Source organism: Saccopteryx leptura, chromosome 2 (genome assembly GCF_036850995.1).
Source record: "Saccopteryx leptura isolate mSacLep1 chromosome 2, mSacLep1_pri_phased_curated, whole genome shotgun sequence".
In the NCBI taxonomy this organism is placed as follows: Eukaryota; Metazoa; Chordata; class Mammalia; order Chiroptera; family Emballonuridae; genus Saccopteryx; species Saccopteryx leptura.
This window is the reverse complement of record NC_089504.1, coordinates 267,936,630-267,959,517: the sequence shown is the minus strand read 5'-3', so window position 1 is coordinate 267,959,517 and position 22,888 is coordinate 267,936,630. Positions and strand designations below refer to the sequence as shown.

Sequence of the window (22,888 nt, the reverse complement as noted above, 5' to 3'; positions counted from 1 at the left end):
CGTGTAGTATATCTTTGTCCCTGACAGGATAGGATGTTAGTTCTGATACGGCATGCCTCTACCCGTATGAAATTGTGAGTTGACTTCATATACATTCATTTTTTTATGTGGCTTGCTAGTATAGGGCAATTTCTGGTCTTGGAAGTCAGCTCCAGGCTTAAATTGGAATGCCACTACTTGCTTTATAGCTTTGGGAAAGTTAATTAACCTTCTTGTACTGCAGTTTCTTTCACTAAAAGGGCACTAATAATGCCTTGTAGTTTTGGTGTTACCTAGATGCTAACATAGTACCTAGTTTATAGTTGAGCACTCAGTAGAGAGTTAGCGTGTATGAAACTAAACAGCATTTTAGCTTTTCTTAAGGGAACTTATATTAGCGTTAGGGAGTTTGAAGGGTGTGTTGAAATTGTATTTACATTTTTGAGGGACTGATATTTGCTTGATGGGCTAATTATGGATTTTTACCAAATTGTGTGTCTCTGCTGATCAATTTTTTCTTTCATATTTTTATAAAATACCTCGTATATTGACACTCTTTTATGTTCTTTCAGTCATTCATTAATACTCAGAATTGTCTTTAGGTTTAGGAATGTATGAAACGCCCCTCTTCCTAGCTCATGAAGAGGAGTCAGGTGGCCGGAGTGTTCCCACGACTCCCCTGCAAGTAGCGGCTCCGGGTAGGTCTCAGTCGGATGAGGAGGTTATGTGTTTTATTGGTAAAATGGAAGCTTGTGAGGCTTCTTTGGCTAAAAATTAAGGAAACCACAAATTTAAAGTGTTGATTACTTTTCTGTTTTTTTCATTTTGAAGTGAACGTGTTCACCGAGGGCGCTGCCAGTGATGCTTCAGAGCACGCCTCTCAGTCGGTTCCGATGGTGACGACGTCCACCGGCACTTTATCCACCAGCAATGAGACCGCGACGGGCGATGATGGCGACGAAGTGTTTGTAGAGGCCGAGTCGGAAGGGTGAGTGTTGACGCTCTAATTTTTGCTTGCTTTGGGCTTGCCAGGCTTTTGCATTCGTTTTCCTTTAGCCAGGAAGCAATCTGTTGAGCTGTCTTTTCAATAGTTTCCTCTTAACAAAAGTAAACCAAGCCATACATTTTGAAAGACTAATTTCTTGCATGTAATAATATTTTGGGACTTGCCGGTTGTTATTACAAAAGACAAATGTTATCTCCCTGAAAATTGCATGATATATTTATTCTAGAAGAAAGTATTTCTTTAAAATCACTGGTACCCTTCCATTAATGTAGCTGCTTGATCTTTTTTCCCAGAAAGAAGTCTTTCTGTGAAAATTAGGAATATTAGGAAATGACTCAACTTTCCATTTAGTAGGAGGCTTTCAAGTGAACCTCAGTCAGCTTTTATTTATGTGCATTTAGAACATCTTACAAATTAGCCTGACCAGGCAATGGTGCAGTGGATAGAGCATTGGCCCAGGATGCAGAGGACCCAGGTTTGAAACCCCGAGGTCACCAGCTTGAGCGCGGCTCATAAACATGACCCCATGGTCACTGTCTTGAGTAAGGGGTCGCTGGCTTGGCTGGAGCCTCTTGGTCAAGGCACATATGAGAAAGCAATCAATAAACAACTAAGATGCTGCAACAAAGAATTGATGTTTCTCATCTCTCTCCTTCCTGTCTGTCTGTCCCTATCTATCTCTATCTCACTAAAAAAAAAATCTTACAACTTAGAATAATTAATTATTTTTAAGATCCGACCAGATTTGTAATACATCTCTTATAAATAAAGTTTAACAGAAAGAAGTACTTCATGACAAATCATCTGGATTATTTTAAGACAAAGGCTGTAGACTGATTTAATGGGAAGAACTACTGGACAGTGGTCTTGGAGAAGTTTAACTTTGAAGGTGAAACCTAATTTTTTATTGATAAAATAAAAAGTTTCACTACTTTATGGTCAGAAGGATAGCTAGAAGTAGAACCCAGGTTTCCTAGGTAGAGCTCAAATATTTGGTTTTATTTGGCAATATTTTCTTAGAGTAATGATAGGCCAGTTCCAGTATATGAGGATGAAAGTAGGGCATTACTATGCCCTAACACAGTACTTAGTTTTGAGGAGGCTCTAGACCAGCGGTTCTCAACCTGTGGGTCGCGACCCCGGCGGGGTCGAACGACCCAAACACAGGGGTCGCCTAAAGCCATCAGAAAATACATATTTCCGATGGCTTTAGCCGCTGAGAAGCCGCGCTACTTAGGTCTGCAGCAACGCTATTCAGCTTGAACGCATGCATGAGGCCTCACACAGAGGAATCTGCTGTGCGGATTCTGCAGTGTAAAAGATCTGCCTCCTATAGAAGTCTATTGGGGGTGGTGGATTCCACCTTTGGAATTTTTCTGCTCTAGGCAAAGTTCTAGCGTGGAAAAAATTAAGCAACATGCTCTATATTTGAGCGGAATCTGCTGCGGCCTCCCATTGACTTGAATTGGAGAGGAAGAAATGTGTCGGAACTGCATTTCTGCCATACAGGGGATCTCTCTAATGTGGAATCCACGGGTTTCCCATTGAAGTAAATGAGATGTGGATTCCACCGCAGAAACCGCTGCTTTATAGTGTGAAAGAGCCCTGAAAGATACCATGCTGTGCAGAAACTGCAGTGTATCCTATGACGTAGTTCACACTGTTCTATATAGAAAACTTGCCACTAATCTGGAAAAAACAGATCCATTAGTTAAGCAGCTATTTACAGAATGGTAGCCCCAATACACTAGGTAAGGGAGGTCCATTAGTAATAAATATTTCTCAGTATATAATTAAATATTGTTTTTGTGATTAATCACTATGTTTAAATTATGTTTGATTTGTAGCAATGAGAATACATAATGCATATCAGGTATTTACATTCCGAATCATAACTATAGCAAAATTACAGTTATGAAGTAGCCACCAAAATTATTTTTTGGCTTGGAGTCACCGCAACATAAGGAACTGTATTGCGGGGTCACGGCATTAGAAAGGTTGAGAACCACTGCTCTAGACCCTACTGAGGACAGTAGCTGCCGTGCAGTCCATGCCATGTGTGCAGGTCACCTCATCTGTGACATTTCTAGCCCACACAATACCTGTGCAAGGTGCACTCTCCACTTTACAGTGAAAGGGCTCAGAGTCAGAGCTTGTCCCACTGGTGGCTGACTCCAGCCCACGTGCTCTGTGCTTCCCACTTCAGCAGCACTGTTCAGCATCGCATAGTCATGAGAGCTATCTTTCAGGTACATTGTTGCTGATAATTACACCAGAGTTCACAGGTGATAAAAGCTGGAGCGGAGCCAGGGAGTCGACCACAGCGGCCTCATCTGCACCACTGTCCCTGCTGAGTCAGTGGTCTGTTAATAGTTATGACTTGTGTGAATTAGTTCAGTGCTCAGTTCTGAATTGGAGTAAAGCTCTGCATTAAGTGATGAACTATGAGAAAGGGTTTGGAAGCAATAGGATACACTCCAGGATCAGTGTTGTATTTACTAATCAATTTTTGTTTTTCTTTCTTAGTATTAGTTCGGAAGCAGGCCTGGAAATTGACAGCCAGCAGGAAGAAGAGCCTGTTCAGGCGTCTGATGAGTCGGACCTTCCTTCCACCAGCCAGGACCCTCCCTCCAGCTCTTCTGTGGGTAAGTTCCTGCTGCTGGCTACGGTACAACCTGACATTTCAAATTTGTTTGCAAAAGACACTTTTAGTAGTAATAATTTGATCACTTTTTTTTTTTTATTTAAATGCTGCTACCCAACATTTCTCATTTCTATCACTCTCTACCTTTTAACAGCTAGTAATTTTAAGTCACTGCACATTTCACTATAAATTGTGGACAGTCATAACCTTTGTAGCCAAAATTAGAAAAATGTATAAATTATATAATTCTATGCTTTACACATAGTAAAGTACAAAAATTATAGCTATCATAATTGTTAATAATACAGTTAGTGAAGTTCTGTGTCCCAATTATATTCCAACATTCTGTGAGCATTGTCCTTTCTCAACAGAAGGGGCCCTAGTTATATCCTAGTTCTTTCTCAACAGAAGGGGCCCTAGTTATAGCATACTCGAGTTTCCATGGAAAATAACATTCTTGTTCCCTTTTCTGGTATAATGTGAAATTAGGATCTCTTTATTTCATAATATAAAACACTGAACTTCTCCATCTTAGTAATTATTTATTTGTTCAATAAATGTTTGAGTGCCTACCATGTGCCAGGCAGTTGCACAGAAAGCTATGCCAAGAAAGTAACATTAAAGTTAAGACCGCAAAGAGGTTCGGGAGTGAAGCTGTGCAGTCATTTGGGGGAAGAATGTTCTAGAATGAGAGCAATGGCAAATGCAAAGTCCATGAGGCAGGCGTGTGATACGTTCAAGGGCAGTGTGGAGGCCAGTGTGGCTAGACCGCAGTAAGGACGGGGAGAGACGAGCAGGTAGTAGGTGTGGGTGGGGAGGGTACATCTAGTAGATCATTGTAATTGCTTTGACTTGCATGGATAAAGCAGCTTTCGGAGGGCTCAGGGAGCAGTGACACGATCTGACTTAGAGACTTAACGGTGTCAGTCTGGCTGCTGTGCAGAGGGCAGACTGGAAATGAGTAATGGGCAGAAGCAAGGAGAAACCTTGGGGGATAGTGCAGTACTTCACGGTAAAGATGATGTTATAGAAAGAATTGTGGAGTTAAGGTTGTGAGAAAAGGTCTGGGGAGATATATTTAAATTAGAGCTGGCAGGATTTCTGAAGATTGGATTTGGGATGTCAGGAAAAGAGATATGACTTGCAGTGGGTATATCATAATGGGTTTCTTCCTGTTTTTATTTGCCATCATATTCCCCAACCCCTACCCTAGGGGTGATGCATGGGTAGGCACCAGGTAAATATTAAATTAGTTGAGTGAATGAATGAGAAAAGTCAAGAACCTTTTTTCAAATAAAGAATTTTTTTCTGGCCCTGGCCGGTTGGCTCAGTGGTAGAGCGTCGGCCTGGCGTGCAGAAGTCCCGGGTTCGATTCCCGGCCAGGGCACACAGGAGAAGCGCCCATCTGCTTCTCCACCCCTCCCCCTCTCCTTCCTCTCTGTCTCTCTCTTCCCCTCTCGCAGCCGAGGCTCCATTGGAGCAAAAGATGGCCCGGGCGCTGGGGATGGCTCCATGGCCTCTGCCCCAGGCACTAGAGTGGCTCTGGTCGCAACAGAGCAATGCCCCAGATGGGCGGGCAGAGCATCGCCCTGGTGGGCGTGCCAGGTGGATCCCAGTCAGGCGCATGTGGGAGTCTGTCTGACTGCCTCCCAGTTTCCAGCTTCAGAAAAATACAAAAAAAAAGAGTTTTTTTCTTTTTATCCTTTTTTAATAACTTTTAAGTGTTGAAAATAAATGTACTCCTGTATTTTATCCCTGCATCCATTAGTTTTTGCCATTATAATCTTTTTTGTGTTTTGACTTGCTTTTTTGTGTCTTAATATTTTTCTTCTTAGATACTAGCAGTAGTCAGCCAAAGCCTTTCAGACGAGTAAGACTTCAGACAACATTGAGACAAGGCATCCGTGGTCGTCAGTTTAACAGACAGAGAGGTAAATTTCTGACATTTGACTACAGGATAGGATGTGGGATAGTAATAAATGGAACAACTTTTCTAATCCTTAAGTTTCCAACTTGTAACTTCTCTTTTTAAAATGTTCCAAGGATTGATTAAATAATTATACATTGCATATGCAATGTTGACTAATCTATGATTCCAGGAGACAGACATCTATACCATAGGTGTGTGATGAATATGTGCTTCTATTTATTTGTTTCTTCCTTGAATTCAGAGTAAGATTTGGAAAAGCTAGTGTTTAGTGCTGTGTAGTCATTTGGTACATCTCTGCCTATTACACTTTTCATACAGCAGAATAAAGCTTTGTGACTTTGTTCAGCTAGTAAAAAAAAAATAACATTTTAAGATTTTTATGTTTTCTAATGTAACTATTAGAGAGTACATTCATATTATAAAAATATTAATCTAAATTACAATGATTTTCATTGAAGAAGTGAAATATTGAACAGTTTTTGAAAATAATTTTTATAATGAACCAGGAAGATTGAATACTATAGTTTTGGGCTAAATTCTTAAAAGATGCATTCAGTTTGATTTTCTTCTCTTATAGGTGTGAGCCATGCAATGGGAGGAAGAGGAGGAATAAACAGGGGAAATATTAATTAAATGTCCTATAAACTATAATAACTGTGAATAAGATTGTCTAATCCATTTTAGTGTTATGATTGTCGAGTTTAAAAACATTTTTTCTATTTAAATCAATATACTTATACTTATCTCAACATTCTTTATTAATAAAATGTATTTCAGTGTCAAAATTTATTATTTTTTTGGTTTTGTTTTGTCTCTTCCTTTGCCCGTTGGTCTAAGGACAGTTGTACCAGACATTGGACAGGGTCTGCCCAGCACGAGTAGTAATGGCTCTTGCTGTTCTGCTGGGCACATCAACGTTGTAGTATTGATCTAAATAGAAATCATTTCATTAATTAAAAGGAAAACAAACACTTGAACTTAAAGATCGATTATGTTATTATACTCAAAAGGCAGTGGTTATCATTTTAATATAAGAAATGTTTCTAATTAACTTGAACTTTCTGACGAAAAGAAAAATAATTGTTTTGACAGATTGACCTTTCACCTTTTAGTAAAATTAGATTTAACTCTCCTTTTTCAAAGTAAAAAATTGAGAAAACCAAGTTTTAAAATAATAATTCACTTGAGTTTGTTGTTGTTTTTTAATTCCAATGGTCATTTTATAGACAGAATAACAGATTTCTAGATTTTTCAAAGAAAAATGTCTCAGGTAATATAATTTAATAAGATGCATTTTTCAGGCACTTCTTTCTCATCTTACGGACTGGGTAATGGTGCAAATCAGTGTAACTTGAAGGTAAACAGGGCCACCAATGATAAAAGCGCAAAATACTGTTTTCAGTAGCAATTTTTCTTAAGTAATTGGACATTATATCATAATTTACTTTTATCTCACAAAGAATAGGGCAGGATTCAATTGCAGTTTTTTTCATTTAATATGCAAGTAAAGCAAAAAATGTCAATTTTCTTCAGTGCAATTAGAATAAGCATTATTGTTCACTTCTCACCTTCAGTTACCATCGAACACTTGTGTATTTGTTTTGGTTATATTTGTATTTCAGAGATTAAATCACATCTTTGGGCCACTATTAAGATTTTTTAACTCACCCTTAGAAAAGGCGTAGTAATCGTAGCCATCGGGTTTTCTGATGTTGGGCAGCGAGATAGCTGAAGTCACCACACTGGGAAGTCCTCTCCACAGTGAACTCACTTTCACTTCGTTGTGGAGGAAGCCTGTGGATGGGATTAGAGAGCAGCTATTGGAGTCAGACAGGCCTGGTATGAATTCCAGATTGGTCACATAGTAGCTCTGTTATCTTGAGTGTTATTTCATCATGTTGCCTAGTTTTTGCCTCTCTGACATGGTGTGAACACCTACCTTTATCACCGTTTTGGGGGTTAAAAATTTGTATATAATGTTCTTGGTAAAAGATATTTGATAAATGATACTCATTATAATTAAAAAATATACACACTGCATTCCTTACCACAAAGAAAAAGAAAGGATTGATCTTTGATCGTTTACTGAGGCAAATTGATGTTTTGCATCAATAAGCTCAAAGTATTAGGGTTGTTTGGTAAGTATTATTAATAAGGCTTACTTTATAAGAAACTCAAATTACATCTACACACTTTATGAGTAAGAATTCTTAGCACAGTAAAAAACATTACCTTTGTCTTGGTAAAGGACCCTCATGGGTGGCGAATAGTGAATCATGATGGTGTGTGTTTGAGGTCTGAGAGCCCGTTCGAAGCGACGTCTCCTAACCTGTGTTGTTTCTCCATACACTGGATAATTTAGAGCAGGCCGTCTACCAGTGCACTTTCTGTTGGGTTCCTGTCTATAAGTATACTGCTGAATTCTGCCACCTATTATGTATTAGAAAAACATACATAAATGAGCATTAATTTTAATCCCCTGAAAAAGATGGAGAAGAGCTCTTACAAGGTAGAAGAAACAATGTTTTTCATAAAGTATGTCTTGACAATAATGGCTATTAGTTAGGGGTATCATAAAAATAATTACTAGACACTGCAATACTTGTGAATGAATAAAGCCAACAGACTGCATAGTTATATATTTAACTTTGTGTGAAAGTAAATGATAATTATATCAATGACCAGAAAACAAGTAAAATTGTGATTTGCATGTTGTGAGATCTAAATACTTACTGCCCTCATTTTTTTTTATTGAAAATATTTGATTAAGTATCAAATATATCTTTTGACAGTAACGAGTACTAAAAATAGTGAATAAAATTTTCCTGGCAAATCAATTCTTGAATGTTGTATAATTTTGTCAATTATGTGACACATACCTCTCTTGAAAAAATACACCGATTCAGGTCTGTCTTTATATTTTGGTATTGAAAGGGATGCCACTATCTTTCCAGTTAGTCCTCCAAACCCTTTTACGATTTGTTTGGGATACCCAGGATCTTGAATATCGTTGGAGAAACGCCAGTACTGAGAATCCTGATAATTTAAAAGGACATGATGTCAACAGCTTTGGGGGGTTAGGGTTGAAAGGTTAGGAATTCATTCTTAGGTTTAAGTATAAGGAGAAAGTTTTAACTTATGTATTTGAATAAGTTAACAATTAATGTTACTAAATTGTGTTAACTTAAATTTTGATTATAACTAAATTATATTTTATTAAATTTTGATGATAGAATGGTTCACTAAAATGTGAATGTGAAGCTGATTAATGTTTTTGTAATAAAGGTTAACTACTTGCTGCTTTCTCTCACAAAAATGTTTCTCTCACCTTAAAGAAGAACGTTTTTCCTTCACAGTTGCACCTGGTAAAAACAGTATCAATGGGGGAGGGGATACCCCAGACTTCAGTAATTCTGCGAGGAGGAGACGGTGGGCTGGATGGGCTTAGTGTCCAGAAATAATGACCTGAAATGTCAAGTGACAGGTCAGCCTGCAGCTGAGTGAGTCTTAGATCAATCCCAAAAGAAACCAAAGTGAAAATAAGTTACCATGAAAACACTGAATTAGTTAACAAGCATTCTATGAATTGAACTGGACTAAGAACTGGACTAATAGAGAACGAAGTGTTCAAACATTTCTGACAGTAGATGTTTCTGAAGTCTGAAATTTAGCATAACTTGAAATATTTTCATTTGCCAGTCTCTCTCGAAAGAGCTTTCTGACTTTGTGACATACAGGAAGTCACTTTTCAATATCTTTATCTTTCAGAATTAAGGAGTTACAATTAGTGGGCTCCTAAAATCTGTTCAGCCTCTGCTGAGCAAATCTATATCTTCCTTCCTTTCAGATTCAATCTAAGTATAAGAAGACCAGACTGGCAGTATAGAGAATTAACATGTGACTGCTGTTCTGTGACTAAAGAGTGTTGAGTACATGACAAGATGTTATTTCCAAATACAATAGAGCAAAGAAAATCTTAGTGTCATTTTATTTGATAGGAAATGAAATTTGAGCTACCTTTTAATTCCTAATGGTAGAAAAAATCAGTATGATTTCATTCTCTTTGTTTCATTTGTTACTCTACTATGTAATTTTGTTAATCCATTATTTTGGAAATTACTCAGATTTTCATAAATTGTGTTCATTAATCAAGTTCCCCTTCAAAAAGCTCAACCCACATTACCATCTCCTATGGCTTTGGATCTCATAAACACCAAGAACAAAATGCTGGGCAGAAAAAGAAGTGTGTGCATAGCTCACCTCGGAATGCAACTAGTGTCCCGTTGGCCAGAGTTGTCAGCCCATCCACTGGTTTACCATTGCATAAGTCAGTCTCATCTGAAACAACAAAATTTAAGTCAACAAAACAAAATGGGAAGAGTGTTTTACGTTTTTTCAAACCCTCCCAGAGAATTTCGTTTCCTCTGTTCACTCTTTCCAAAGCTCTTGAACGGTGTACAGTGTGAGTTGCGTGTATTTCACAGGTTGAGAGAGAAGTAACATATTTCGTAATTGTCTTACTTAAAGGTGGTGCTAGGTAGAAAGGGATGGACTGGAATGAGCCAGGTTACTTATCTTCAAGTAAATTATTGAATGTTTCATCTCAACATGACATTTTATTTTTTAGTTCTAATTGCCCTTTGGAATTGGTTTGAAAAATAAAGTAATATTGTAGGGTTTTGCTTTGCATTGTACTTTTTTATTTTAGGATTCCCAACTAAATATTTTTGCCATTCTGTACACTGGCTCTGCTTACAGAAACACTGAGTTCCTAACATTGGGTCATTACTTTATTCTCTATAGCTCAAATAATTATGGTCAGTACTCTGCTTGCCTATAGAGAAGCAGTAGAACTTCCCAAGTTCAGGGTTCTAGGTAATGCGTATCAAAATAAATTGGGTCATTCCAGTTCTGGTAGATTTACATTAATATTCCCAACTTTAAAGAATGAAAGTAGTTCTCTTTACCTGAAACCATGGGGTTGATGCCAATGCCTTGGCTTGGTCCTCTCACAATGATATCGGTGCCTGGAATAACTATAGGAGTTAGCACAGGGGGCCTGAGGATCATGTAAGGTTTTTCTCCTTCAGTAGCTTTTGCATCGTCATCCTTTGGATTTCCTTCATCCGTTTCTGAGTTATCTGGGTTAGAGCTGGTGGTGGTTTGGAGCATGGCTTCCCCAGAAGGGGCAGGGTTCGGTGTAGGCACTGGTGATGTCATCTTTGGAGGAGATGGTGTAGGCTTTGGTTTTCTCACTTTAGGTGTTGTGTTTGGCTTTTTGGTAGAAGTGGGCATGTCGGGTGCTTTGGTTGGCTTTGAGGATTTAGGAGTTGTCACTTTGGAATTAGTAGCTGTATCTTCTGATACGGTTGTTTCTTCATTTGTATTCACAGCCTCTTCAGTTGTAGTAGTTGTCTTTTTTGTTGCAGTCATCACTGTGGGTGCAAGAGTTGTTTCTTTAGGAGTAACTTTGGATGATGTCGTGGTATCCTTGGTAGTAGTAGATGTTACCTGCACGGTTGTACTTGTTACTTTGGATTCAGTGGCCTTTCCTTCTGCTGCAGTTGCTGTCTCTTTTGTGGTACTCTTAGATGTAGCAGTAGTAATTTCAGTTGTGGTGTGCGTGCCTTTTTCTGTTGTCTTATCCTTTGATGTGGTAGTCATTTCAGGTTTGGGTTCTTCAGGAGCCTTGGTTGTAGGTATAGCAGGTTCCTTGGGACTGTTTTCAAGAGCCTTTGGTGTGGGATCTACAGGAGACTCAGGAGTTGATGCAGCAGGGTCCGCAGGAGGAGTGGGAGGCCCCATGGTGGTAGCTGGAGTAGAGACCTCTGAGGGTGTTGGAGCAGGTGTCTCAGGAGAAGTTGGAGCAGGCTCCTTGGGGGTGGTGGGTTCAGGCTCCGTGGGGGTGGTGGGTTCAGGCTCCTTGGGGGTGGTGGGTTCAGGCTCTTTGGGGGTAGTGGGTTCAGGCTCTTTGGGGGTGGGTTCAGGCTCTTTGGGGGTAGTGGGTTCAGGCTCTTTGGGGGTGGTGGGTTCAGGCTCCTTGGGGGTAGTGGGTTCAGGCTCTTTGGGGGTGGTGGGTTCAGGCTCTTTGGGGGTGGTGGGTTCAGGCTTCTTCGTGGTGGTGGGATCAGGCTTCTTCGTGGTGGTGGGTTCAGGCTCTTTGGGGGTGGTGGGTTCAGGCTCTTTAGGGGTGGTGGGTTCAGGCTTCGTGGTGGTAGGTTCAGGCTTCTTCGTGGTGGTGGGTTCAGGCTTCTTCGTGGTGGTGGGTTCAGGCTCCTTGGGAGCGGTGGTTGTAGGAGTAAGAGATTTGGCTGTAGTTTCAGCTTTGGTTGTTGTTTCAGCTTTGGTTGTGGATTTAGCAGAAACTGATGTGGTTTCCGAATCTTTAGCAGATGTTTTTTCTGCACTTCGTGTCTCTTTAGATGATGTCTTCTCTGTTGCACTCGCTGAAGTCTCTTTAGTTGTTATAGAAGTCTCTTTAGTTTCAACTGTTGTCTCCTTATTGGCTGTCGAAGTCTCTTTGGAGGTTTCAGGTGGACTGGGTTTAGTTGTTGTTTTCACTGTTGTGACCTTGGAAGTTGTGGTAACTTGACTGCGTTGGGTGGTAGGCACGTCAGGAGCTGAGGTGGGCTTGAAGTCACCACTGTCCTGTCCACTTCCATCTTCATCAGCTGGTGGTTCTGGGGTGGGTTTCTTTTTGGGAGTTGGTTTCTTGTTATCTTTTACTAGAGAAAAAATTAACATCTTTTTAAGTAGGTTTATTTTGTCTTTAATAATGATATAAAAATCCCATTCTTATCACTGACTAGCTGTGTGTCTCTCGGCAGATTGCTGACCTCATATGTCTATTAGTTTATTGGAAAATGTTAAATACTCAACCTATCTTACTGGGTTATTTTAGGGAATGAATGAGATAAGGGGGTGAAAAGCATGAGTAAAACTATAATTAATACATGGAAACAAGTGGCAAGTTTGAAACAACCAACTTGATCAATAACATTCATCCATTCACAGTAAAGCTCTTTGGCCTTCCCTTTCTCCATTTCTCTTATTCCTCATTGCTCAGTGCCCCCTTCTTTCCTCCTGAAATCCTAATTCCAACATCTTGTAGATTCACTGCAGCAATTACCTGAGACGCCTCTACAGCTACATCTAAGGGTTCTCCAGGCACTCCCATGGCCCCTGCTGAGCCCTGTTCCTCTACACAGGGCCATTAGCTGTTCCCTTTCCTCCACCCAGTCCCAGAGACTATAGAGAGAGGATTAGAATGCCACGGCAGCAAAAAGACCCTATATTTAATAGGGTTTGCCATAGCAGCTGCCCCACGGGTGAACTACAGCGCCCCAGGGGTGCATCACTGGTGTGAGTTCCACTGAGCAACCATGTATTATTGCACTTCCATTGTATGCAGGACTCTCTGAATGATTCCAAGATTAACTATCTGGCTATTCAGCTAGTCAGAAGCTTCAGGGGAAATCACAACCACCCAGGAAATAGTTCTTTAAAACTCCAGTATCCAAAATCCAGTATTTCCTGGAGAAAGAGAATATAGTTTAGAATTTCAGGAAATAAAAAGGAGAACAAAAGGAACCTCTTTGCAGGAGGTAATGGCCTGCTTTATAGTACATGGTCTAGTGCAGAAAAATCAGCCAGATAGGACGTCTAATTTATTAGGAAAATAATAAAGAGGATCTGAAAAATGTGAAGAATAATTTTGCCTTTCCCAGAAAGGTATAGAATTTAATAAATTAACACTTTAAAGCAGTATATGTGTTTGCTAAATAAAAGAAATCTGAGGAAGGAAAAAATGAAAACACAGGGAAGATAGAAGAAGAAGAAAGAAAAAGGCTATCAGGTAGACAGGAACTGGAATAGAAGACCACCGTCATCTCCGGCGCCATCCTGTGGTCCCACAGTTTCTGCTTCTGCATCTTCTTATCCTTTACATTAAGAATGGTTTCTTAGCGGTTTCGCTCTAATTTCCTAGTAGGAAGTTTTGCATGGGTATCTTCTGAAATAACTTACATGCCCCGCCCCACCCCCAAATATCAAAACGTCCTCAAAGCATTCTACCAACACCCACTACTTTTAGGCAATTTTTGTTATGGCATTGATATAGTGTTTGATCTGTATCAATGCTCAAACCTTTGGGTTTCTTCTTTAATTCTCTATTAGCAGCTGAATTTTTGGAAGACTTGAATTTCCGAATACTTGAAGAAGAGGAAGAGGAGGAGGAAGACTCTTGATTTTCAGAAACAGAATGTTCTATAAATCAAATAAAAAAGTTGATCACACCAATTCCAATTGTGATTTAAAGCAAAAAAGAACTGCCAGTCCAAATACAACAAAAAATGCTGTTTACTGATCTATAAATGTCTGTGTTCTGCCTTTACTGTAACAGTATGATGATCATCTGCCCTTCTAACCTAATTGTCATTTAAAAGCAAGACACCTGAGCTTATCACAGATACTAGCAATGCAACTGTATAACTTTCTCATATCTTACAGAATGTAAATATTCTGCAAAAAAAAAAAAAAACTTTTAACTTTTAAACATTAAGTTCTATGTCTTCTGATTATTTTAACCTAGACCCATACTGGGTTCAGTAAATAAGAAAAATAAATATCTGAGGGTTTATACTGTGGCTTATGTTTCAACTTAAGTAAACAAAAAGTATAATGAACCTTTAATGACTCTTAAGATTACCGTATTTCCCCATGTATAAGATACTTCCATATATAAGACGCACCTTAATTTTGGGGCCCAAAATTTGAAAAAAACAATATATTATACAAAGTTACTGAACTCAAATTTTATTCATCATAAAATTCATGCAATTCCTCATCACTGTCAAAACTCCTATCCATTAGCTTTTCCTCATCTGTATCTGATGACAAATCACTGTCTTCTACAGTGAGTGCAAAAACAAGCACAAAAAAGTGGGAAATGCAAGTAAAAAATCTACAACCACTATATAAGATGCACCCAGTTATTAGACTCCAAATTTTTTCCAAAAAGGCGCGTCTTCCACATGGGGAAACACAGTACCCTGTTCTAGGAGGAGTCTGTATGAGCTGTCCCCTACAGGTTACTACTCATCTCAGAAACCTCCTTTGGTTAAAGCTGTCATCTTCCTACCTTCTGTTATTTCCTCTGATTCTACAACTTTCTTAGTCTTCTTCTTGTCTGGTGATTTGGGTGAGCGTTTGGCAGTTGATTTGGGTGAGCGTTTGGTGGTTGATTTGGTGGGTGGAGGCGCTCCTGCAGGCGGGGGTGCAGTCTTTGAAGGTGTTGGTGAGGTGGGGTTGTGCACTGAGGCCAAGCAAGACAGGTCGGTTAACATCTTGTCTGTATTCATCAGCAACTCGAACTGCGAAAGCCATGGGTGCAGCTCGCTTCAAGAGCAGGCGCTGGTGAAAACCAGCGTGGGCAGGCTGTAGCCCAACACTAACCACTTCAAACCAATTAGATCTGAGGATGCATTGCCATAAAATATCAATTCTCAAATTGTTACACATTGTGACAGGGAGCAAAGGCTCAGGAGTGAGAAGAACTCCAGTCCTGGGCCTGCAAGGCTCTACCCAGGGACCTTGGGGGAGTGGGCGAGTCCCTTCGGAACTTCGTTCTCTTGTTTGTGAGCCGAGATGTTTATTCTAGATGATTTCTGGCAGTACTTGTCTGTCTAAAAAATACCTGACTTTTATAAACTCCATCCCTGCGCCTACCTTCCATGATGATCAAAATCATTACTGCATGTGGAAGAGAAATATATTTATAATTACATTGTTTGTTTTCATAGTCTAAATCGATGCCAATTTACCTTTCATTTATTTTTTTTAATAACTACAAAAAAAGGCGAAACTTCCACAGCACCACATTATGCTTTTCTCAAAATTTTCTGCCTTTCCCCAAGTTAAACAGCTGTTAATGGTTTGATGCGCTTTTTCCCCCAACTTTTTGTCACCTCTCCTGTCACCTCTTTTCATGTCTAGAAGAGAAGACATGTTTTGATCATTAGGAACCAGAAGGAAAGGAGAGGGGACTTCTGAAAGACAGAAAAGCAGAACAGTGGGGACGCTCTGGGTGGTAGACTATGACCATAAATGCTGCCTCTCTTGCCAAACCTCCCTCTCAGCACTCTAGCGCTGCAGTCTCGGTGAACTGACCACCGCAGCTCTCGCTCTCCTCCCGCCCAGCAAGAGCCACACGTGCCTCCCCTGGAGAAACGCTCTGCCTCGTACTAGCTAGTGATCTTCAGCAAAACACTTAATCTCTCAGACTGTATTCTCATTTCTTCAATCCTTGGCATGTTATGACATTGAGATAGATAGATGCCTACAAGCAATCTTTCTAGCAATCTTGAAACACCTGAGTGGTGAATCACAAGATAATTTGGTTGTTACTTTTTTTAAAAAATGAAGAATGGGAGCTCTGGGTGTTCCTTTATTTTCAGCTGGGACCCTGACTCTTTCTCTCCCTCTCTCTCTGTGAATTCTGTCCACGAAGCATTGCCTTTATCAATTTTCCCCACTGAGTTCTCCATAACCCTCAGGCACTCTGACCCACCCCTTCGTGGCACACAGCATTATCTTTAGTAACGGGTTCTCAATGCTTCATGGCTCTAACCACCCTTACTCCCCACCTGTTCTCTGCCCAAAATGCATTCTTAGCTTTCTGTCTTTCAGCCAAAACAATGACCAGGGCAGTGGGTAAACAGGTCCCACTCTCCATGGGTCCTTCTGGAAGCGGCAGGCGCCTGCACTCTGAGTGTTTGATCCCCAGGGTGTCATCTCCTCTACTTTTGGAATGCTTTCCAGTGGAAACACTGAAGAGTCGAGCAATGTCCCCTAGCTCTGCTGCTGATGCTCTCCACCCTGTTTCTCTCCTGTCCGAAAGACGCATGGGGGGCAGTCTTGTTTAAATAAAAAGAGAGGGTTATGCAAGCAATGCGTGTTTTCACTTTCTTCCACAAATAATGAACATTTGTTGAAAGAAAGGAATCCACTGTTTAAGTATGTTTCTAAAATCTTGTGTGTTTTTTGGGTAAAATTTAGAGAGTTTGATTATACTCTCGGAGTACTTCTTCAGGAACTATGACCAGAGAAGATTTCAAGGCGGGTGGGGCTCTCCCCTTTTATTGATGATCACACACAGGCACTTGGGGAGAGACAAACGAGGTGACAGTCCAGCGGAAAGTGACATATGATGGACAGTTAACACATCCTTGGTACGTTTGCTTGTAATGTTAATGCCTTAAAACTAATTCATAAATTAACTAGTCCCGAGAAGCTGAAAGTGTTGATTCTCTCCTTCAATACACACTGAAAAACAGCAATACCAAGAGCACAGATAGCTCAAAGGACAGATGACTTTGTGGGGTCAGCTCCATTCAGGTGAGAAGAAATACATCAGGTGACTTAGTTAAGGTCAGTTTAACCCGAAAGCGAACCACAGCTGCAGGAGAAAGCATTTACACTCAAGCCCCATCCTCTGGTTACTCAACCGGCCACCTCTGTGCTCCGGAGCCTGGCCCGGGGGGCGGGGGGGGGCTGTTGGAAGAGGCTCTAGCTCTTTAATTTATCTTGGTGAAACAAAATGTACATGAAATAGCTTATCTGTTAGTAGAATCAAGACCTTAGAGGGACGGCGTGTTAGACATTCTCAGTGAAGCGAAGGCAGGTGCCCAGCTGTGGCTGGCGCTCTGATGCTTACCTTCTTCACAGAAATCTGCGTAGTCCGAACAGCACTTGCCGTACTTCTTACATTCTGAGTCACAGTCACACTCTCTCCCTCTTGCAAAGGACTCGAAGCAGCGGCCTTTACAGGAAAGCTCTACCCAGAGCAAAACAGAACATTACGGATTAATGACACTGCAACCCCGGCCAGGTCTGGGGAGCCATTCCCCACCTCCTAGCTGACCAGAGCTCCCATAGTGCATTTCTAGGTCCTTTCTGCAGAATTTGGAAAGGGGACAGTTCCCCGAGTGGAGACAGCCTACGTTGAAAAAGAAATATGGTGCCTTAGGGAAACGTTTCTTGCCCTTCAAGGCAGACACCCCAATGCTACCTGAGTCACTTACATGTATGGACAATGGAAAATTGGGAAATGTCTCATCAGTAGATTACCCTTCATACGACATCCCTCATCTTCTCTCCTCCTCACACCACTGCTTTGTAATAAAATTTTGTTAATGTTCAGATCCTATGATAATATAGTCCTAATAGGGCAATGTTTCAGCTCAAATTTATTTATAATGCAGAGACCTTTCGTATGACAAACTGGGCAAGGTGTAGAGTTGAAAGATTTCAGCCTAATCCATTGTCAACGGTGTGGACTATGTATGTAAGACAGGCCTCCTTATTTCAAAAAAAGCCTGGGTCAGAGGCACAATGACTCCACCGAGGCCCATTTGACATAATTACCTTACACAACACATACATTATACAACAATATATTTATCAGCTTCACCTGCAAATTCTAGAACAAGAATAATTTTGAAACCATTTTCATTATAATTTTCATAAATACACAATGTTTCCCTGTTAACAACAAAATGGCTCAAAATGCATTCAAGTGAAATACTACTATTAATTGAAAATTCAGCCCCTTTGCGTTGTCACTGAAACTCATCATTAAACACTAATGCTTCATCTTTAAAGTACCATTTCCAGGCAATTTAGAAACATGTTAATATAAAAAAAAAAAGTCAAGTAGTAGATAAGATTGTTATATATCCCTGGATTCTTCTAGTGAAACTACTGAAGGGCCCTATCACTAAGCAATTACATCTCATATTTATTTAATGACTCCAGAGTCACGGTGTTAAGTCTCCATTTAACACAAGACCTTTTACTTGGCACTAGACAGCACTTTGTGCAAGTGACAGATTTTCAGGCTCCCCATACAGCTTTGACACCATCCTTAGTACCGCACATTGCAACATTTAGGCGAGGGTAGGGAAAGGCACTTGGACAGAAGGAGGGGAAACAGTGTAAGCACAGCAAGGGGACTCTCAAGAACAGCACTGCTCAACGGGGGCCGCCAGCTCTCGGGACTTACCCACAGTGCAGACTTTCTTGAAATCAGGGCAGCACTCCATGTAGTGTTGACAGTTATAATCACAGTTGCAGGGGGTATCTCTAGAATACCCTTCCCCACATCTCCCTGCACAGCTTGATAAATCTAAAATTATACAATATAGCGTAAACATGGCCAAACCACTTAATCGAAAGGGGGGGAACTAATGAGGAGGACAGAGCCATTGGGTGAGAGAGAATTTTATCTACTGAAAAGGTTGGGAATGATAGATAGCAATACGTTCAGGTGAACCTTGCCTGATCTTGTACGAGACCCACTTTATTCTTTACTAGACTGAGAAGATAAATTCTCTTTTACTCCTAGGAGAGGGGTGGCAACCACTGTTCTACTGATGCTGCTACTCAGATGATGGCTTGTTGCCATTATTTGAGCATCTTTGTGCTGGGTACTCAGTCACATTATCTCTAATGCTTATGAAAATGTTGCCAAGAGAGTATGAATAGCTTCTTTTTAGAGCTAAGGGAACAGAAACATTGAAATTTTAGGAACTTGCTTAGAGGCACCCAGCTAGTGACTAGATCCAGTAAACATGGATTACAGGTCAGTGAATGCCTGTTAATTATTTGTGCTGACCTCTTGCATCTCATAAATGTCCTAATTTGGATAATAAATGATATGGTTACCTTAAGTCAACAGTCTATCTAGAATTTGAACCCTGATATATCTGATTCTAAAGCCTTAACTTTCCCACCCATTCACATTCTTAATGATGAGTTTAAAGTGAGCTGGTCGTGCCAGCAAAAACCTTCCTAAGCTTCCTCTTCCTTTCCCTTTTCTCGGTGGGGGTAACTGGGTTCTTTAAATGTTGGGGAAATCAGATGCTTACAACCACTGCTAAAATGATTGCAAAATAGGTAACTCTTGAAAGAGCATCTGGACGTAAACACCAAGGTCATGAACGGAGTGTTTCTGGGTAAAATAAAACAAAGCACAATTATTGCCAAATATATTTTCCATATTATTTGGAAAACACCTTGAAATCCTCCCTGAGAGATAACCACAGAAACGTAACAATTGACTCCATCTCTGGAATAGGAACTGGCAGGTGCAATGCCCAAATCCACAGAGGGATGTTGAAACACGCTGAAAAAAATAAAAATCTCAAAATGGTGAGTCCAGGAGAGTTCAAACCTTCACACGCAAATAAAACAGTAAATTTTAGGACGACTTTCAGAAGTTTTTGCATACATATGTGCACACTACACACAAAACTGCATATATAGTGTATGTATATCAATACATATATTATATATAAAAGAAATAAGGGAATGGGAAGAGGTTGAGAAGGCAAGACAAGCAGACAAGACGACATCCGAAGGTTATTCTTTCACAGTTAGCAGATTTCTGAAATAAGAGATCAACTGTCTTTGCAGGAAAAGATTATTTTCATAGATTAAATATCTGTCCCACTCTTGCTATTTATTTTAACAACTAATTTTAAATTCATTTCCTTAAAGGAAAATCAAACCGTTTTAGTGAACAATTGACTCTATCACAGAGGAATGTGGATTAGGAGATGCAGCCAGTGTTGTGAGCCCAGTAATTCTATTCTGAGCGAGCAGAAGGCTCTGGTGAGACCAGCCCAGTCATTATTCCTTATGAAATATTTATATTTGCTTTCGTGCGTTTTCCATTTTTTCTTATCTAAGCAATTCTGAAACTATGTTCATGGCAGGCAGTTATCTTTCTTGCTCAGGTTTGTGAGAATTTTAGTTATTTTTACTGGAAATGTCTATTTCATAAGTGTAATTTCACCATAACGATCGCGTATCTAATATCAAAGATATTCACATCTGTGCAAATAAAATCCAATCTGGATGGACAGTCCTTATAAGAAAGTATTTTTTTCAAAGACTAATAAAATGCCATTTCAAACATTGCAAACATTCATTATAACATGCTATCTATATCTACATTATGCCCAAGTAAATTATTTATGAATAATTTATTTGATTTAAGAGATTAGTTAAATTTCTTTGTAAATATGTAGGTTAAAATTATATGCCATTTAAATACTGTTCTTATCAGCTAATCAGATGATATTGTATCATTTCAGTGACACCTGCATATTTTTTAACTTTTCAGAGAATCATGAGAATAATGAGTGCAAAAAGTATCCTATAGTAAAGCTTGGAACCTCTTGAAAGATTTCATAATACAGGAGAAAAAAGAATTCCCAAATGCTTATAAATGTTACATGTATTTTACAGATATATTCTGTATTAAACTTAAACAAATATACATTTTTAGAAACCTATTTCTTTTATTGTCATAAATTCAGAACTGAATGACTAGCAGTAGGTTGTGAAATACAATTATTTTTGACAGTGAAGGTACCTTGAGAAGAAACTTGCTGGGTCAAGAAAACAGAAAGCAGCAGCAACAGGTAAGTGGGGAGTATCTTCCATTCCATGGTTGTTCTCAGGAACCAAGCCTTGAAAAAGAAAAGGAAGAATATCAGAAAATCACTCTTTCATAGCTCCAGGGCTTATGTCTGTGCTGCACACAGTGTCTCAGCAACTTTTAAAACGCAGTTTGTTGAGAAAACCATCCCATTCCTGAAGCAAGACTTTTTACAGTAATTGGTTTTCATTCTAAGCTTTTAGTAAATATTTAACCGTTGAATTGACTCTTACGCTCAGTCATGTTATTGAACATTTTAATTCTTTAGAAATCCCCCCAATAGAATACAAATTTATCTTACAGCACTATTCAAATTGAAACATGTACTTACAGGGCAAGATTTAATTCCTATCTTGGGGGAAAAAAATAACCAACTACAGTAAAATTTAATTTAATAAACACAGGAGTTATTGTTCCAATTTTCCCTTAACTCTCAATATAAATACACAAGCTTCCGACAGGTGTGTGGCATGAATGCAATCTTTTCCAGACCTTCCCAATTCCTCCCCTTACAAATCTTTTTTCAGATATCTTTAAAAGAAGTTTATCGCTATTGAATTGAACACACACTCAACTCCATGAAGCAAGTTAACTTTGACACTTACCGTAAAAGAATAGATGAATTTCTCCAGTGTCCTGGAAGTTTATATATCAGTGCAAAGGCATTGGGATGAACCAATTAGTCCAAAGGTTAGACAAAATCAACAGTGACAACCTATGAAATCAAGCTTTCCTCATTTATTGGAAGGGAGCCCAGACGACTAGACTTAGGCAACATCTGGAAAACACTTCCATTAAGAAAAATGACTACTACAAAATAAATTTAGATTTATTGGCCCAAACACTTTTAATTTTCTAAGTGAACAAGTTGTTCTGAGATGGTAAAGCCCTCTGGCAGGCTTTGACTAGTGTAGCGAAACAGCAAGTTGAAAATGTCAAATGCTGATATTATTTCTTTCTCATGCACCCCCACCCCTGCACCCCAAGTCTATCTAGCCAAGATCGGTTTTGAAACTTATCTAGTATTAGCTAGTGGCATGTATTTTCTGAATTTACACTATTAAATCAAATGTACATCTATTTTCTTGAGTATTTTTGTTCTCACGAAGCTCAGAAAATATGCTCTAAATTGCCTACGAGTGTATGATCCACCGTGTGGATTTTCTAGGTACCTTTACTATGCAAAAAAAAAAAAAAAAAAGAAATGCTTACAAATCATATCCCTCCCTTAGTTCCTTTATTTAAGCGTGCAGTGTTCAGAAAAGTTCTCTTAAAATCACTCATTTAGCTTCCTTGTCCCAGAGAAAATGTGAACGGTCAGCCTTCCAGAGCCAAATCTGGCTCAGCGCCAGGCGTTACCGCATTGTGACCCGCACTGCTCCGTTCAAATCAATCCCATCTCCTACGGGAGGCCTCGCTTACATCCTGGCACCTCTGTGAAACCCTCTCAGATCAATTGCAGATTCATCACAGCCAGAATCACAGTCAACCAAGGTGCTGCATTTCATTGAAATGATCTGTTCATCTGTTTCCTTTCCACCCCAACAGACTGATTTCTGCAAGGACAACCAAGGTCTGTGCCTTAATTCTGTTTCCCGTGTATAGCCCAGCGCTTCCCCAAGGTTGTTCGACACAGGTCACTGAAACAAACTGATGTATCCCGCACGCCACCGTGTTATGTATCCATTGAGTGCTGCGTTTAATTATTACAAAATGCCTTCAAGTTGAATATAATTGCCCACATTTTCCAAATAAGGTGAAGACCCACAAAGAATAAATTGTGACTCAGCTAAGAACACATTGGAGCAGGAGCCAAAAGGAAGATTT

The 22,888-nt window shown here is 39.7% G+C and overlaps 2 protein-coding genes across 6 annotated transcripts in view; one reads left to right on the top strand and one right to left on the bottom strand.

Annotated features, from left to right (window-relative positions):
• Window positions 1-6,272, top strand: part of TPR (translocated promoter region, nuclear basket protein) — a 59,071-nt gene extending 52,799 nt beyond the window's left edge. For both annotated transcript variants that reach the window (XM_066361740.1, XM_066361739.1), the window contains exons 48-52: window positions 582-677; window positions 811-967; window positions 3,512-3,630; window positions 5,465-5,560; window positions 6,137-6,272. In XM_066361740.1, coding sequence (XP_066217837.1) covers window positions 582-677; window positions 811-967; window positions 3,512-3,630; window positions 5,465-5,560; window positions 6,137-6,192 — 524 coding nt within the window. In that variant the 3' untranslated portion in view covers window positions 6,193-6,272. The remainder of the gene's footprint in view (window positions 1-581; window positions 678-810; window positions 968-3,511; window positions 3,631-5,464; window positions 5,561-6,136) is intronic.
• Window positions 6,273-6,299: 27 nt separating this feature from the next.
• Window positions 6,300-21,187, bottom strand: PRG4 (proteoglycan 4). Of its 4 annotated transcripts, XM_066361741.1 has the most exons (12): window positions 20,996-21,187; window positions 18,620-18,742; window positions 17,273-17,392; window positions 14,699-14,872; window positions 13,705-13,824; window positions 10,527-12,284; window positions 9,820-9,897; window positions 8,888-9,024; window positions 8,439-8,595; window positions 7,792-7,989; window positions 7,228-7,353; window positions 6,300-6,489 (listed from the first exon to the last, which is right to left on the bottom strand). In XM_066361741.1, the coding sequence occupies exons 1-12, from the start codon at window positions 21,069-21,071 to the stop codon at window positions 6,392-6,394; spliced, it is 3,165 nt and encodes a 1,054-aa protein (XP_066217838.1). In that variant the 5' UTR covers window positions 21,072-21,187; the 3' UTR covers window positions 6,300-6,391. The 4 variants fall into 4 exon arrangements, with proteins under 4 accessions (XP_066217838.1, XP_066217839.1, XP_066217840.1 ...); XM_066361742.1 differs by lacking the exon at window positions 18,620-18,742; XM_066361743.1 differs by lacking the exons at window positions 13,705-13,824; window positions 14,699-14,872 and having other exon boundaries at window positions 20,996-21,185.
• Between the last annotated feature and the right edge of the window lie 1,701 nt (window positions 21,188-22,888).